Source organism: Chinchilla lanigera, unplaced genomic scaffold (assembly GCF_000276665.1).
Source record: "Chinchilla lanigera isolate Chin_1 unplaced genomic scaffold, ChiLan1.0 scaffold00072, whole genome shotgun sequence".
NCBI lineage: Eukaryota > Metazoa > Chordata > Mammalia > Rodentia > Chinchillidae > Chinchilla > Chinchilla lanigera.
Window position 1 is genome coordinate 2,709,407 of NW_004955473.1, and position 16,269 is coordinate 2,725,675.

At 36.7% G+C, this 16,269-nt stretch overlaps 1 protein-coding gene and 1 long non-coding RNA gene across 3 annotated transcripts in view; one reads left to right on the plus strand and one right to left on the minus strand.

Moving 5' to 3' along the window:
* Positions 1-14,047, plus strand: Rap2c (RAP2C, member of RAS oncogene family; the record flags this gene model as incomplete). Its single annotated transcript, XM_005401215.2, is given in 3 exon segments — positions 1-523; positions 2,979-3,291; positions 11,576-14,047. Coding segments are annotated over 2 exon segments (552 nt in total). The 3' UTR covers positions 3,258-3,291; positions 11,576-14,047.
* LOC106150347 overlaps positions 3,675-16,269 on the minus strand; it is an 80,440-nt gene continuing 67,845 nt past the window's right edge. The window contains exons 4-5 of one of the 2 annotated variants that reach the window (XR_001237110.1): positions 6,244-6,448; positions 3,675-4,360 (exon numbers count right to left, since the gene is read on the minus strand). This is a non-coding gene — a long non-coding RNA (uncharacterized LOC106150347). Of the gene's footprint in view, positions 4,361-5,756; positions 6,449-16,269 lie in introns of those variants that run through there. The other variant, XR_001237111.1, reaches the window with a different exon arrangement.

Genomic DNA, 16,269 nt, shown 5'->3' on the forward strand with positions numbered 1-16,269 from the left:
CCCCACGCCCCCTGCCTGGGCTTCGGTTCCTATAGGAAGGGCCTTACCGTCCCTTCCCCACCCACCCCGACACTTCGCTCTTTCCCCTCCCCGCCCATAACTTCCTCTTCTTCCCCGGCCGGCCCTGCTGCTCTGCACTCTCCTCCCCAGTTCGCAGATTTCCGCCCACCTTCCGCCTTGCCTAGCCGCAGCGCAGCTAGCGGGGTGTTATTTTCGCCCCCTCTGGTAGGAGTTGCTGAAGGTGAGACTCATGAGGGAATACAAGGTAGTGGTGTTAGGGAGCGGAGGGGTTGGCAAATCTGCCCTGACTGTGCAGTTTGTCACCGGGACTTTCATTGAGAAATATGACCCCACCATTGAAGACTTCTACCGCAAAGAGATCGAAGTGGACTCTTCCCCCTCCGTGCTGGAAATTCTGGACACCGCAGGAACTGAGCAGTTTGCCTCCATGAGAGACCTCTACATCAAAAACGGCCAAGGTTTCATCCTGGTTTATAGTCTGGTTAATCAACAGTCTTTCCAGGTAACCAAACTAAGTCTTGTAATTTGTTAGGAGGGGGTGTGGTGATCCTACTTCTGATTTGCTTGAACCGCGCGTTAATGACTGTGTTTTGCTTTTGAAAGTTAGACATGGCACATTTTTTAGGTTGCGCATGGAAAAGTATTGGGTTGTTTCTATTGAGGGGACTAAAGCAGCAAGCGCCAACAAATATTTTAAAGTCGTATTTAAGGAAAAGAAAAGTGAAAACGAAATAGGTCAGTCGCGCAAATGTAGCCTGGAACGTAACCTTGTGAAGTTGCTTATTCAATTCAACAAGTATTGATTAACCTACTCAACAAAACAGCATTTAACAGATAATCTCGGGTAAATAGAACACTCTGAAAGGAAAATTATTGGGAGCTCATTATCTCTTGTATAGATAAGACCAGTGTCTGCGTCCCCTCTCCCTCCCCCTCTCTTTTCTCTCCCAAGTTTCTCAGCTACAATTGTAAATCTTGGTGCTGCAAGATGAACTGGAGACCTGCCTTCCAGGCATTTTACTGACTAACTTGGGGCTTGTAGTAGAAAGGGGAGTTTCTCAATGAAAAGACTGGTGCCTGGAATTAATAACCAACAAAAATCAAAACTGATTCCCCTGTTCTGCAGTTGATCCAAATTGTTTCTGGTGTCATCACCTATATTTCATAGAAAATATGTGGGTTTGGAAACACTGAGCGAGTGTACCCTGACAGTGTGACCATAGTGGATCTGGTCCAGTTTCTTTGGAAAATCTGTCCTGTCCTTTACTGGGAGACAGACTAAAGGTTTAATGTTATTTTAAGAGATGCAATAAACGCTGCTATTCCTTGAAAATAAATAACCTTATATTGACCCATTATATTGACCTCCATTGATTTAGGAAATGGATATTTTTTTCTGCATTTAAAAGTATGCACTTAATGTTGCTTACCTGAGAGATCTTAAGTGCTTTAGCCAATGAAATGTGCTAATTTCACATTCTTTAATATTTTGAGTTAAAGTACTATGGTAAAATTTTCCAGTAACTTTATATAGCAACCTCAAAGATTGTTTTTTAAGGTACTAAGTTTTGAGAAAGCAAATCAAAGCTAACAAGACCAAACTAAAGTTCATTTTATGTATAGGCTTAAATTCGAAAGCAAAATGTCATAAAAGCATTTTTCCACAGAAACCACCAAAGTACTGACGGTGATATTTGACAGACATTTTCTAAGGATCCTAAGGGATTTGTTCTTCTATCAGCTGACTCTCTTGAGGCTGGGAGTCTTTTGGAGGGTGTTTCATAAGATTTCCATTATATCCACTTCTGTTATGAACATAGAGGGATAAAACTATCGCATTATTTCAACAGATTTAGACTCATTTGAGCCCACGTGCAGTAAGTTTGGATTCTCAGCTGAACTTGTGTTTCAATAAGGACAATCATAAAAGCAGCTTAACCTAGAAGACTGAATTGACACGTGATCAAACCAAATTTTGCAAAAATCAAACTACTGTATATTTCTTATAAGTTCTCATGGGCCCTTGTTTTTCATATGTTTGCCACAACTATTCAAGTTAAATACAGATTTTATATTTAAGGAAAATCTTAAATTATTAAAAAACCCACAAAATTGTAATGCTAGGATTAATTCTGTAATGTTGCCTTAAGTTGGTACTTTTTCCCCTCCCAAAATGAATGCTACTGAAGAATTGCTAAGGTTCTTATCTTTTGTGATTACTTAAAAAATGTAATACATGAGGGGAATAAGTCAATTAGAAAAAACAAACATAGAGGCAAGTATGACTTCCCACCCAGACTCCTCTTGTATTATCCTTCCTGATAGGTGATTTGCTACTATAATTTTTAGTGTATTTTAAAGTGTTTAATTTTATGGAGATAAAGACATACTTTTCAATTTTAAATGAAAAATTTAAGTGTGTATTAATCTGTTTTTAAAGCTAGTCTTCTAAATCTTATAAAGTGTTTTTTTATACCCACCTAAAACACTTTCTCTCGGGCTCTCTTGCTAAATGGCCAGGAATGCATAGATGCTGCAATCCTGTGCTTGGATAACAGGTGTTACAAGGAACAATGACAAACAGGCAGGTTTAGGATGATGGCCAAAAGTCCTTATGTACGAATATATTAATCATATTTTGGAACTTGATTTTTTTAACGAGTGTAGACTAAGGGTGGGGAAAGTGATCATATGAGTTTTAAGGTTAGTGGGCAGCCTATGTTTTATAATTCTGACACAAAACCAGCAGGTAGAGCTTGTGGAAATTATCCAGTTCCTTCTTCACTGGAAAAAATAATAATGATCTGTTCTTTATTTGGGTGTGTGATTGTGGATTCGGCTTTATATAATCACTAAGGGATGACTTTTTGTCATCCCTTTTTGTAATATTGTTATACTTCTGCTGTGGTTATGCAAACACATAATTTTTTTCTTTCTCTTTGTGATTATTTGAATAGGATATCAAGCCGATGAGAGATCAGATTGTCAGAGTGAAGAGATATGAAAAAGTCCCACTAATCCTAGTGGGAAACAAAGTGGATCTGGAACCAGAAAGAGAGGTTATGTCTTCAGAAGGCAGAGCTCTGGCTCAAGAATGGGGGTGTCCTTTCATGGAGACATCAGCAAAAAGTAAATCAATGGTAGATGAACTTTTTGCTGAGATCGTCAGGCAAATGAACTATTCATCCCTGCCCGAGAAGCAAGATCAGTGTTGTACAACATGTGTTGTCCAGTAAAAAAGATAACCTCAATCATGGCCATACCGAGCAGGTTAGTTGTTGATGGGAACTGTGATAAGTCACGTAGTGTTTTGTTTTTGATCAATTTTGGCAAAAAGCTGGTTAATATTCATATGTATGTTGCTACTATAAGTTTATGTTTATAATATTTTCCTCAGCATAAAATAGTCAACATTCAATGCTGAATATATAAAAAATGTGCATAAACAAAACAAAGGTAAGAAACTGCGTACATTCTCATCACCAATTTTTTTAAGTGACTTACCATCATTTTTTCTTCTTTACTAATAATATTTTGGGGGGAATAAAAACATAATACACGGTTCCTGGTACCGGAGAAAAACCAAAAAAAAAAAAAAAAAAAAAACAAAAAACATAATACACATTTTCTTCATTTTTGCTGAGCATCCAAAATGCACAGGAAAACACTGAAAAATTTCAGAAGATGTTTAGTTTTTAATTTTTTCCCTAGGCTTTTATGCCTTTATATATCCTTGGCAAGAGAGTTGCTATAATTGAAATCACCAGTTTACTAATCACCCAAGTGCTTGATTTAACGGGATGATTATTTAATCAAGTTCATCTGTACCTTGCACTGAAGGGAATTGAGTGACCTCTGATAATAACAAATTACAATGCCATAATGTACCTTGACTTCATTATGAATATATCATCCACATGAGAAGCTGATTAAATCACCTGTGATGTGTTAAACTATCCCAATTAATAAACAATGGATTAATAATAAACCTTCTATTGTTAACTTAGTTTTTTAAAGGATAAGTTTTGAAAAAGTAAGGTTATATAAAATTTACTGAGCATTTAAACTGAGATTATTTTATTTATATCATGATCCTTTAGATTGTAACTGAGCAAATAGTCTCACTTAGTAACACTTACATAATAAGATAAAACAACCAATATTGTGGATGGCTGCGAAACCACAACAAATGCCAGAATAGCTTGACAATATCTGGAGTGAAATTGATCTTTCTGAGCCCAGGCTGACCTCGAGTCTAGGAGGCAGAGTTGCAAATGGCAACAGGCATTTCAGATCGCAGAGATGATTCCTAATCAAAGGTCCAGCTTATACTTGCTCCCTGGAGAAAAGACAAACCTTCCCTAATTTATCTTTTCAGACAAGGTCTCCTGTCAGGTAGTGTTATCTTTGAAAACGAAAGATGAAAACAATGCTTTATTCAAAATGCTTTTACTCATCCTTTAGCGTGCTAGCATATGATGAAAACTCATTTTTTTTATGTGTAGCTGCGTATATTATTTTATGAAGTTACTCTTCAGACTTTCGCTATAGGTCAGCTTGTTTAGTTGATATTGTTGCACTTGCAACATAGTTGTTTGAGGAGGGGGCAGGCCTATGTAGGTGATTGAGTTTCGTATTCTTGCTTCTGTAATCTCCCTTTGTGAATTGTAAACCAGGTTCAGGTTTGAACAAGTTGCATGCAATTTCTTGCATCTTTATCATGATGTTGTTTTTTTCTGACACTTTTAAATGGGCAGTTGACTTCAATATATACTGTTTGTTTTAGTTTTATCGTCTTTATGAAAATTAACCAAATTCCACAAAACGTTCCCAGTTTTCTTTCTCTCATTAGTGTACACTGTAGTAGGAAGTCAAACGAATAAAATTAGCTTCATACATATAGAGGCCAACTGTCACTTTCGTTGGCAAATGGATAATTTCTAAAACTATTTTTAGGCTTTTTTGTTTGACATTATTTCTGAGTTCATTTTATTTTGCAGCTTTTTGTGATCTGAATTATTTTGTAAGTCATTTTGGGTAGTCTGTAGATATGCATATATAGTTTTTCTTATATCTCAAGTATAGTTTTTTTATATTTCATTTTTTATTGATTATTATAGTGAAAACCAGGCTGGCCATGGTGGTGTGGGCTGTAATCCCACATACTCAGGAGGCTGAAGCAGGAGGATTACCGGTTTGAGGCTAGCCTGAGCAATGTAGTGAGAACACATCTGCAAAAGCGAAACAAACCCTCCAAAAAAATGCCAACTAAAAATTAGAAATCAGTAACATTAGTTACTCATATTTATGGTCATGATGAAATACCCATGTGGTTTTTTGCTTGGTCTTTTTGTGTAAGCAGAGTACATGAGTGAAGGTGTGGATCTTGAAATGAAATACCTAATGAGCTGAATTTTGAAACTATTGAAGTGCACTTCCTAATCAGGATCTTTTAGAACAAAGTACAGTACATTAGATAAAGGGTTTTTTTCTGACATCAAATAAGATTGAAATAAGATGTCTGGGAATCTGTAATCTGAGGCTAATAAAGTTTGTGGTTGTCCTTGCCTCAATATTTACCTAAAAAAAATAAGCAATGATCCAGACATAGGGGCACCTGTAATCCCAGCACTCTGAGAGGCTGAGTTAGGAAGATTGCAAGTTTGAACCCAGCCTGGATAACAACTTAGGGAGACCCTGTCTCAAATTTTTTTTAAAAAACGTTGGGGTATAGGTTAGTGTAAAGGCCCTGCATTCTACCCGCACTAGCACACACACACAAAAGTAATAGGATACGGGTTTTAAATTTTGTAGCTTATGAGTCATGGAACTGTCAGTCCCAATCTAAGATTGAAGATAAAACTTTGACAGATAGAAGTAATTTGAGAGATGTTTCTCCTTTGTAATTAGAAAAGTACTTTGTCTTAAGTTAGAAATAATAGAACTTAAGGGAGAAGGACTGTGATTGTTGTTAATTGGTTTTGTTTAACTGAGAGGGAAAATTTATTAATACTCTAGGAATTGCTCTTGATAAGTCCTCACATTTATTTCTTAACACCCTAATTTGGGTCACTGGTTGCTTGCCCAACACCTGTTTGTCTGCATGGCTTCCAGGACGGTTCCCTCACCTTTTACCCTCCCACTGCCAGTCATGTTAGCGTAAGTTTGGAAGCATGGCTAGAATCTTTTTACACAGCCATAGTCACGATTTTTTTTACTGACCTGTGGGGATGCCATCAAGCACTTTGCAGGACATCTTTTAGTGTGTAGCAGCAGCATAGCTGAACTCCATTCAGTGTGGTAAATGCCATCTGTTATTCACTGTATCCTAGCTTCTCCATATCGGTATAATTGGCGGTTTGCTCTTTCGGTATATTATTGAGAAGGGATGGATAATCTCATACTATGAAACCGGCAAATCACAGTGCTGTGGGGATTCAGAGAAAAGAGAGAGAGCAGTTTCTTAACATTCTGGGTTCCGTTGTCTGGTGCTCTTATGCATCATTAGATGTTTAGTGGCATCCTTGGCTTCTACCCACTAGATACTGATAATATTCCCCTTCCTCTGGTTGTGACGAACAAGAGTATCTCCAGAAATTGCCAAATGGTCCATGGGGCATTTGAAGAATCCCTTCTGGTTAAGAAGCACTGAGTTAGAGGAGCTAGGTTGTGGTAGTGTTTGATTCAGTTCTTAAAGAATGGGTAGCGGGGCTGGGGATTTAGCTCAGTGGCAAAGTGCCTGCCTGGCAAGCGCAAGGTCGTGAGTTCGGTTCCCAGTACCGGAGAAAAACAAAAACAAACAAACAAAAAAAGAATGGGTAGGATTTGAGGGACTGAGAGGCGGTAGAGTTATTTCCAAACAGATGGAATTCAAAGAAGTACGATACCCTAAAATATTCTGTCCATTTTTGAAAGGAAGGGAGGAGGTGATTAAAATTATCCCTTCCATGTGACAATTCAGTGTAGCCTCTGTCAAATAGAACTTTTAAATGATGATTTTTAAAAGATTCCTACATGTCATTCCAGTATTGATGAAAGGTATAAAAAAGGAAAATGGGGTGGGGAGTGTTTTTCACCTCAGACTGAAGGTCTCCTGCAAGATTTTATACCATTTTCCTTACTTATTATGGAATGGGTTTTCTCAAGTGGAGTAAATGGTGCATAAGAGTACCAAACACCAGGAAGCAAACTGAAAGAACAAAGATCATTATTTATGTCTGCCCCAGTTCATTATATATGTCAGCCTGAAGAAAAAGGGAGACTCTTGATTCAAGACTAGCACATCATTTCACGTGGCAGCGGAATGCCTGGGATGTTAACAAAGGCTCCTGAAAGGCTGGACTATCTATGAATGCCATTTTACTGTAGCTGGACTTACTGTTTCTAAATACAGTGGAATTGATTAGCATTTTCAGAGGGTTTTTTAATAAATAACAATGTAGAATCAGAATAGCTTAGTCTGTTTCCCAGCTTTTTGTAGATATGATATGCTGGGAGTTTAGCATGTACAAAGGAAAAAAAATCCTTAATATCAAATCCTACCATGTGCTAGCATTTTCATATCCAAGTTAAACATTGATCATATCAATAAAACACTGGGCTGGAATTCTGTTGTAAAAGTTGCAGTTTTGTTCGATATTCTTGTGTTCCTGCCCTATTCTGCATATCACTTTGAGTGGGGTTGGGAGGAATGGCTTAACTAAAATGCTCCTCTGACGTTCAGTTTTCATGGTGCCCCCCAGAGGAAAGCAGAAGTCTTGGATAGAGGAAGAAGCATGCTCTGGGGTCGTGTGTGCCTTGAGGGCCTACAGTATGCGTGGAAAGGGAAGAGCAGAGCTGCTTTGCCCTCTCCTCCACCCTTCATTTGCAAGATTTTCACTGATCCCCAAAATGTTCACTGTTCAAAGTGGATGGGTGCCTAGTTATACCTGCTCTGGGTGTGGAGGTGTCTCATAATTAGAACAACTCTGTATATCTGTTCCCTCTTTAATTGCTTCCTTTTTACCTCAAGATTAGACTTTTATTGCAGAATAAAGTGAATATAAGCCATTCGGCTTTACCCCATTACCTCTCTGGCTTAGAATGAACCATCAGTAGAATTAACAAAAACTGTATCATGAGGCTGGAGAATTGCCACCAAGGAAATGTTCTAGCCATCCTACAGGAGAGAGTCTCCTTGTGGGATTTCTTCTCAGTGCAACTCTACAGTTCAGAAGATAATGTCACTAGGAAAAATTAAAGTCCTGTCTGCTGTTGGAAGAACTTACCTAATCAAAAACATACTCCCCAATTCATTTGACTAGCCACAATACTTGGAATACCACATTCAAAAAGTTCAGTGTGGACTTGATGGGAGTAGTACTTTTCTACTTGGTCTGAATCACAGTTAGAAGCCAGAATCTTCTCACTGGGGGCACACCGCTGTTTATCATCACTGGACCTTGTCACAATGTTTGGAATCTCAGAATTGAATTAATAGTAATTTAATATTTGGAGATTTTCGGTCTAAGATATAAGAAAAATAGCAAAGTTCTTCCTTTCTACCTAGGTTCACCACAGACTTTTAGCATGTATGTTTTCATTGAAGTGTGGATGCACCTCCATTCACGGAAAGGATTCGCCTCCATTCACGTTCTGTGTATTTGTAGTGGATGATAGGGAGCACTTTTGATGAGCTAGTCTTCCTTTCCTCTCCCAGTCAGTTTCATAAGTATCATGCACATTAGGACAGAGAAACAAAACTGAAGACATTTAACAAAAATGTAACCTCTATCAGATAATAGAATTTTTAACCTTGTATATTTTTTAAAACTTCCTTTGCTTAAATCCTTCCAATATCGTGTGTCTAAAACAAGAAAAAGAATAAGTAACTCTGATTGCACATTGATTTAGAGAAAGAATGCTACTAAGTATCATTGTATTTAGAAATGGTAAAACAAGTTAAGCTAAAAAGACATTCATAAACTGCCAAGCCTTTTAGGAACTGTTGTTAACATCCCAGGCATTCTACTGCCTCCTGAAATGATGTGTTATTCTTGAATCAAGAATCTCCCTTTTTCTTCGGGCTGACATAAATAATGATCTTTGTTCTTTCAGTTCTGTGTTTGGCACTCTTGTATACCGATTTACCCACTTGGGAGACTGTAATTCATAATTTACTGAGGAAAAAGTTTGGGCTATTGTTTATTTTGTACTGTTAATGTTTTTTATTAGAAAAAAAAGTGAAACCAAGAAGTTAAACAAGAGTTTGAGTAGAATCTTCCAGAATTAAGATTTTTTTGGAGGTATCTTGCTGGAAACTTGAGAGTGAAAACAAGATTAACTTGTCTGCCCCTGTCTCATGGGCAGCAAGCAATAACTTTGCAGTGTGTGTGGATGTGGTATCCTGTGAAATAAAAAGTACTAATTTGATCAGCTACTTTTAAAATTTCTGGGTTATTTTTCTAAATGAGTGAGAGTATTAATATACTGAAAATTTTGCTGTCTCCATGGAACAAGAATGTTTACATTTTATGTTCTCTAAAATTCTAATATGAGAGACACTAGCCTTTTTGCTTAATGCAAACTTTTGATTCAGGATTACTGGAGAGAATTATAATTCCTTATTCTCTTGGAAAATGGCCTGTATTGATACTTTGTTTAAAAGTATACCAAGTGCTAATATTATTCAGTCTGGATCCAGAGATTCTCTCTTGATTTCACTGGAGTGTGGTGAAATGTGGATGGGACAAAGGTGAACTGGGTTGTCTGGGAGAATGGGAGCTATGGATATATATATTCTTTTATTTTCTGTAGGTTAGGGTTAGTGTACTGGTTTATACTAATGTTTATTTTGGCACGATATGAATCATAACTACTTTCTTATTTGATTTCAGAGAATGCCTAAACTATGAAATCATCACATTTTATAAGCCTTCATATTTAGGAAACAAACATATTTGAAAATTTCAAGCTTTTTATGGTTATTTGGAAGAAATGTAGAATAAAATGTATAGGAAACTTATCCGAATGAATTGAAGAAAATGTACTCTGAATTACTGAAAAGTCATCATAATTGCATGTATGCAGTAATAAAATACTGTTGTGTTTAAGTTGGTATAGAAATTTAGACTAAGCTGGAAAAACTTCCACAAAGGTCCTAGGCCTTCTAAAAGTGTATAAGGCTGGGGAGATAGCTCAACAGCCCACTGCGTGCCTGGCAAGCTCACGGTCCTGAGTTCAATATCCGGTGCAAAAAAAAAAAAAGAAAATCCTATAGAAGTGTATAAAATATTTGGGAAATGAAAATAATACCTGACATCCAAATAGTCATTTTATAAAGTACTCTCACATATTACCTTATATGATATTTACAAGAGCATTTCCTGTGAGGAAAGTATTTTCATCACTGTTTTAATAGTGAGAAAGCTAGATTTGCCCAAGCTTAAATAATCCATGTCCTAATTAACAATTAACTTTAATGCCGAAAATCTTAATTTTAATTACAAAAAATGTTTGATAGTTTCTCAAGAGGAAAACTTTTTTTTCAAATATATTTAGGTGGCTGAATTTCAATAATGAGCAGAGCTGTGCTCCTTAAAATGTACCATGTTTATGATATAGCTACTAGTAAAATGTTCTCTCAGGATCTTTGAATACTATAGAAGTGTAGTTGTCAAATGAAATTAAAATTATGCATTTATAAAGATTGGTACAGCCCCTAGAGATCTTCTGCTGGTTTTGCCTGGCATTGTTTCATAGTTGCTATTCTTTTGTTTCTGGCTTTATGATAACATTTTTTATCTCCCACATTAAAAAGCAAACATAATTCCATTCCCCTAGAAGCTATTCGGTGATTCAGCACAGCTGAAGGACGTTGTGTCTATAGGAATGATAGATTTTTTTCCCCCAGTATTAAATGGAAGGGCAGAAATCTATCAGCTACAAGAGCAGAGTCAGAGGAATCCCAATCACAGAAGTTCCTATATCTAAACAAGGCAGACCAGAGTGGGAAATGTGCACTGTGAACTGCTGTGGAGAGGCATCTAGCCAAACCAGGGCAGCTTGTAGGTGCTCAATATCTAAACTGATGAAGTCGCATCTTTTATTTTTAAATTCCAGAAAAACTAGATTTTGGAAAATCTAACATACTGTCAAGGTAGCTCCTAATTACCTTGGATTTAATTCTAATACAGATAAAGTATGAAAAGATCAAGTTCAAGTTAGGGACACTGTTTGCCACAGCTTTTAAACTGTAAGATTATTCAAACCAGTATGAACATTTTTAAAATTACGTAAGTATAGGTAAAAAGTGGAATCCTTTTAAAACAAGCTAGAGTGGTTACACAGGCGTGGCATATTGTATCCATTGCATCGTTGCTGTGCTGCTACTGTTCAGTGGCTTTCCAGCATCACAGAAAATCATGTTTTCACCCAGACGGATGGAGAACACGATGAAATTCTACCTTAGGGTTCTTACGTTTGTCACCACTTCTGCACGGGTCTGTTGTCTGTTATTTTTTGCAGTTGTAATTTATATTTCTACATTTTTATGATGTGTTTATCTTAATTGCAGATAAAACTCAGAGGAAATTTGCACAGATGCTGCTTTGGAGAACTTTACAACCTGGGTTGCAGAACTGAGCCTTGGTAAACCTGTCTCTATTACAGCATGTTGCCATACATCTAATTAAGTGCTTAAGGTCTTTGGCCTTCACGATCCAATGACCTTACACAGGAATGCTTAGCACGTTTACCATACGTTTAAAATCTGTTCTTTATCAATCAGTCCTTTTATAGCTTTCTAAGTTCTTATTGATGGTTAATATGCAAGGATTAATTTTTAATATTTTAATTGATGTCTTTAATCAGTTTCTCAACTTGTATTTATTAAACACTCAAACTCAGTATTACCTACTCAATGCCTTTTAAAAGAAAGTTATAATGGAGAAAAAAATTGAGCCTTAAACAAATGGTTACTTCTGTATATTACCTCGTACCAGTGCTTCATCCTATTTGTAAAATCTTTCTCCTTCAAATGGTTGGTTAATATTTTGAGACTTTGTTTACGTGTGGCAGTGTTGTAAAAAGAAACTAAAGATCACATTTTACCTGTATGGATGGAATATCCCTTTCCTCGAGTCCGGTTTGTGGTGTTTTTGTAATTAACATGTTCTGAAAGTTACAATTGATATTGGAAATCCACTGTACTTAGTTGAAGAGTTAAGTGTTTGATTCCATTAGGTTTTCACATGTGTTAATCTCATTTACAGCATTGAATTGCGGCAGTAACATTTTCCTTTCTGTGAAGTTCTAAATTTAGTTATGACCTACTTAGTAATGCTTTTGAAAAGGGATATTGTATCCATGGTAAATTAATTGTGTACCTAAACAGAGATAGCTCAGCTTTGCCTGTCAGGCTTGTAATTGACATCTAGTAGACTTCTGCACATGTAAAATTGAATTCAAGTAAAATCATATACACTTTCTAGTTCTTAATATTTATCTTTCTGAATAATAGTTTAAAGCAATATTTGTTAAAGTTTTCTTGCACTATCACACTTGCTTTTTAGTTATTTCTCAAGAAGCATGTTCGTAGTAGAGACAAAATCTGTGTAACAGGAGGGAAGATAGCACCAAGTCTCTGGGCTATTTTTTTATTTTTGCAAATGTGCATTCTAATAGCCATTGCCTTCCATGTTGTTTACCTAATCAGCACATTTTGTCTGAATACTTGAACATTTTAACAGTAACACAGGTCTAGAAACAGAAAGGAAACTTATAAAGAGTAATCTTTTGGTTCAGTTTCAGCATCATGACAGTGAGTGCTTTTCCTAGCAATGATTTTTCCATTGTGTAAGGTTGACAGTATTTTGCTGTCAGGTTTTTATTTGATTTTATTTGTGCTTTTAATTTGCAGAAGTTAGTAACCGCAGCTCACCTACTGCACCAAAGTTCTCGAATTTAGGAGCCCAGCTTTAGTCATTTGAACATGCTTCTAAGTAAAGTAAAACAAAAAACCAAAACTATGCTTTTGACCTATAATAATAGCTCAATAACTTTGTCAAGGAAAGCTCTAATATATGCAGTGATGGCTTATGGAAGGGTGTGGCAGTTTTGGAATTTATATTGTGTGTGATGTTCAAATAAAGTGATACCTACATTCATGTGCTTTATTGGTCACCATTAATGATTGAATAGAAATGGAGTAAACTTTGATTTCCTTTTTTTAAATCGTGTTGCATTTGATTCCTGATCAGATTCCCTCAAAATGAACTCTTACTCTTGAATTTTGAACTTTATGGTGAGATTGAAAAGATAAAGGCAATCGAAACATTGTTCCTTATTTATAAACTGCTTCAAATGCATACTTAAGTTTGCACTTTAATACCCAACGTAAACCAAGCACTCATTTCAAGGTAGGTTAAGTGATTGTGTGTCACCTTTTTAGCTTTGTGAAATTCTAAAGGAATCAAGTAATTCACAATTAAGTTTTCCGAAGATTACTGATTTTTTGAAAGTGTTCCTTTCCTAGGAATATTGTTGTCTCTCCCCCCTCCCCGTCTCTCTCTATTACAGTGTTCATTGTCATTGACCTCAGCAGCAAATTTAACTTGAATTCACTTAGGATCGCAGGAATCAGGGGAAAGTGATTTTGAAAATGGTTTCTCCAGCACATTTTAAGAAAAGGGACCAAAAGTTATTTTAGCTTCCTCAATAGATTGCATGTTGCCTACTAGAATAATAAATTAATATTAAATGCAATATATGTCTTGTCTTTACTATGGCATCTGTTTAGGAGTTGTTCAAATCACTGCAGTAGGGCTCTGCAAATAAAATCACGTAACCTGTTATCATGGATCTAATGTACTGTAACTTTATCAGTGAACGGTCAAAATCTCAAATAACAAGTACAAACATTGAACAATTACCTATAAAGATTTGTAAAAGTAAATTTTTTCCGATAGATTTCATTCTTGTCATTTTGTAAAACGACCCTGCAGTCCACCTGTTTGTAACTTTTTTAATAAAATAGACATCTGTATTACTGAAGTTGGTTGCTTTGATTTCGTGTATTGCTTCTTGTTCTAGACTTGCTAATGTGTAAGTCTCTCTCGTAATTGATAGTTATTACTTTTTATCAAAACAGTAGTGTGCAGGGGCTGGAGATTTAGCTCAGCGGCAAAGCGCCTGCCTGGCAAGTGCAAGGTCGTGAGTTCGGTTCCCGGTACCGGAGAAAAACAAAAACAACAAAAAAAAAAAACAGTAGTGTGCATTACAGAGGATATTTAAACAAAAGTTAAATATTCACATATTTCCTTAGCTACTATTTTGGCACACGTGGGGGAAAACTTAAATATGTCCTAAAGTAAAATATTTAATCCAATTGAATAACTCAAAAATTCAAATAAATCAAAAATTATAAAAAATGGGTAAAAATGAATGTATATAATTTGGCCTATAGGCAAAAAGTGCCTGAAATACAAATCTGTGGGCTGGGAAATGTCTTTGTACAGATGATTTCAGGAAACATTAAGCAGTATAATTTAATTGTGAAATACTAAATTAAGAAAATTCAGCACAATTTATTTGGCAAAATCTTTCGGTAAATAAAATAGTCACTTTACTCATGGCCTAACCTGGGGTTTTTAGACTGTCAAACTGAGATTCTTTCAGTCTCTGTGTTTTTGGGCTTTTTGTGTTTATGCACTATTGAAGATTAAACCCAGACCCTCACACATGCTAGGCAAGCACTCTGGCATTGAGTGACATCTCCGATCCTTTTTGTTTGATTGATGTTTTGACACCCAATATTGCTAAGTGCCCAGGTTAATTTCAGACTTCCAGTCCTCCTGCCTCAGCCTCCTGAGTAGCTGGGATTATAGGTGTGCACAACTACACTGAGGTAATCCCCGTGTTTTTTTTAGCTCATCAGTCCTTGAAGTTAGACAATTCTGCTCAAATGTATATGGACTGTGTTTATTTTTTACATAGTAAATGGACAGATTTATATACCTGAGTCATACCATATAGAAATGTTACTGTCACATTATTGGTCTTTAGTGGGGTTCCAGCTGTATTACGTTGTATGAAGTGCTATCCTTGGAGTCCCCCTCCCTTTTTTACAGTAAGCCATTCATTATTTCAGGGCCTTTTTTTTTCCACTAAAGGAGTAGAAACCTTTCATTTAGCAAGGTCAACATTTCTAACTGTATAAGAGGGAGGGGGAGGGAGGGAGAGAGAGAAGCAAGGTAAGAGCTAAGGGAATCTAGGCTGGTGAGCCTGATCTGCTTCGGACTCCATCACAGACTGGTCACCTTTCGCTCCTCCCCTCAGGCCTCTTCTAGTCATTGCTGGGAGAACATTTATCTTGTCTTCCTACTCCAGTATTTCGCATCTTGGGGTCAAGATGCGCGGCTGTAAGACTTCGCTTTCAGATTTAAAGCAGGGATAATTTCTCAAGTACGCTCCTGCTTTCACCTATATTTATCTCATTTGAAGTTTACTACAGTCTGGTGCTTTGGACTTTATTGTCCTCATTTTATAGTGGATGAAACCAAGGCTCAGGGAAGTTGTGACTTAAGTTCATAAAGGCAAGGTCAAACTATTAAAATGTTGAGAAAGGTCCTTTTGGAGAAGGTTTCGAATAAATTTATCACTGGATAAAGTCAAGTGGGAACTATTAAAATTATAAAGCTCGTGGAATCATGATAAAAAGCACACAGCAAAGAATAGCTGTTTTAAGCCAGTGTGACAGTCCATATGTAACAAGACGCTATAGGTCCTATTTAAAGATAATGTGTGTGTTATATTGCTAAGAGTTTATGTAAGACATAAGCTATTTTCATTATAGCTATTTTTCACTGGAAAGGCAATGTCTTAAATCAGAGATTTGGCAGCCTTTGGCCACCAGGCAGAATCCAGCCTAGTTAGTGCCAAAAGAACTGTTGAGATTTAGCAGCTGTATCCTGGATCCATTGCAGGCTCAGCTGTACACTTTTCTGCCTAAACTTACAGTTTGAATAGGGGACCAGAAATGCAGCTGATCGCAGTCTCTTTATCACTGAAGAGCCCTACCCCTGTGATTGTAGGCATTGTCCTCTGTGACCCCCGCTACTCCACCCCCAAACCCAGTCATCCTGCTGTTACAATTTATGTTTTCTCTCAGAGTCCTGAGTTCCAGGGACTTTGCCTAAATCACCTTTCCATCCTCAGTGCTTGTGCCTACTGCATTATAGGTGCTTGGTAAATATTTTATGAAATTACAGT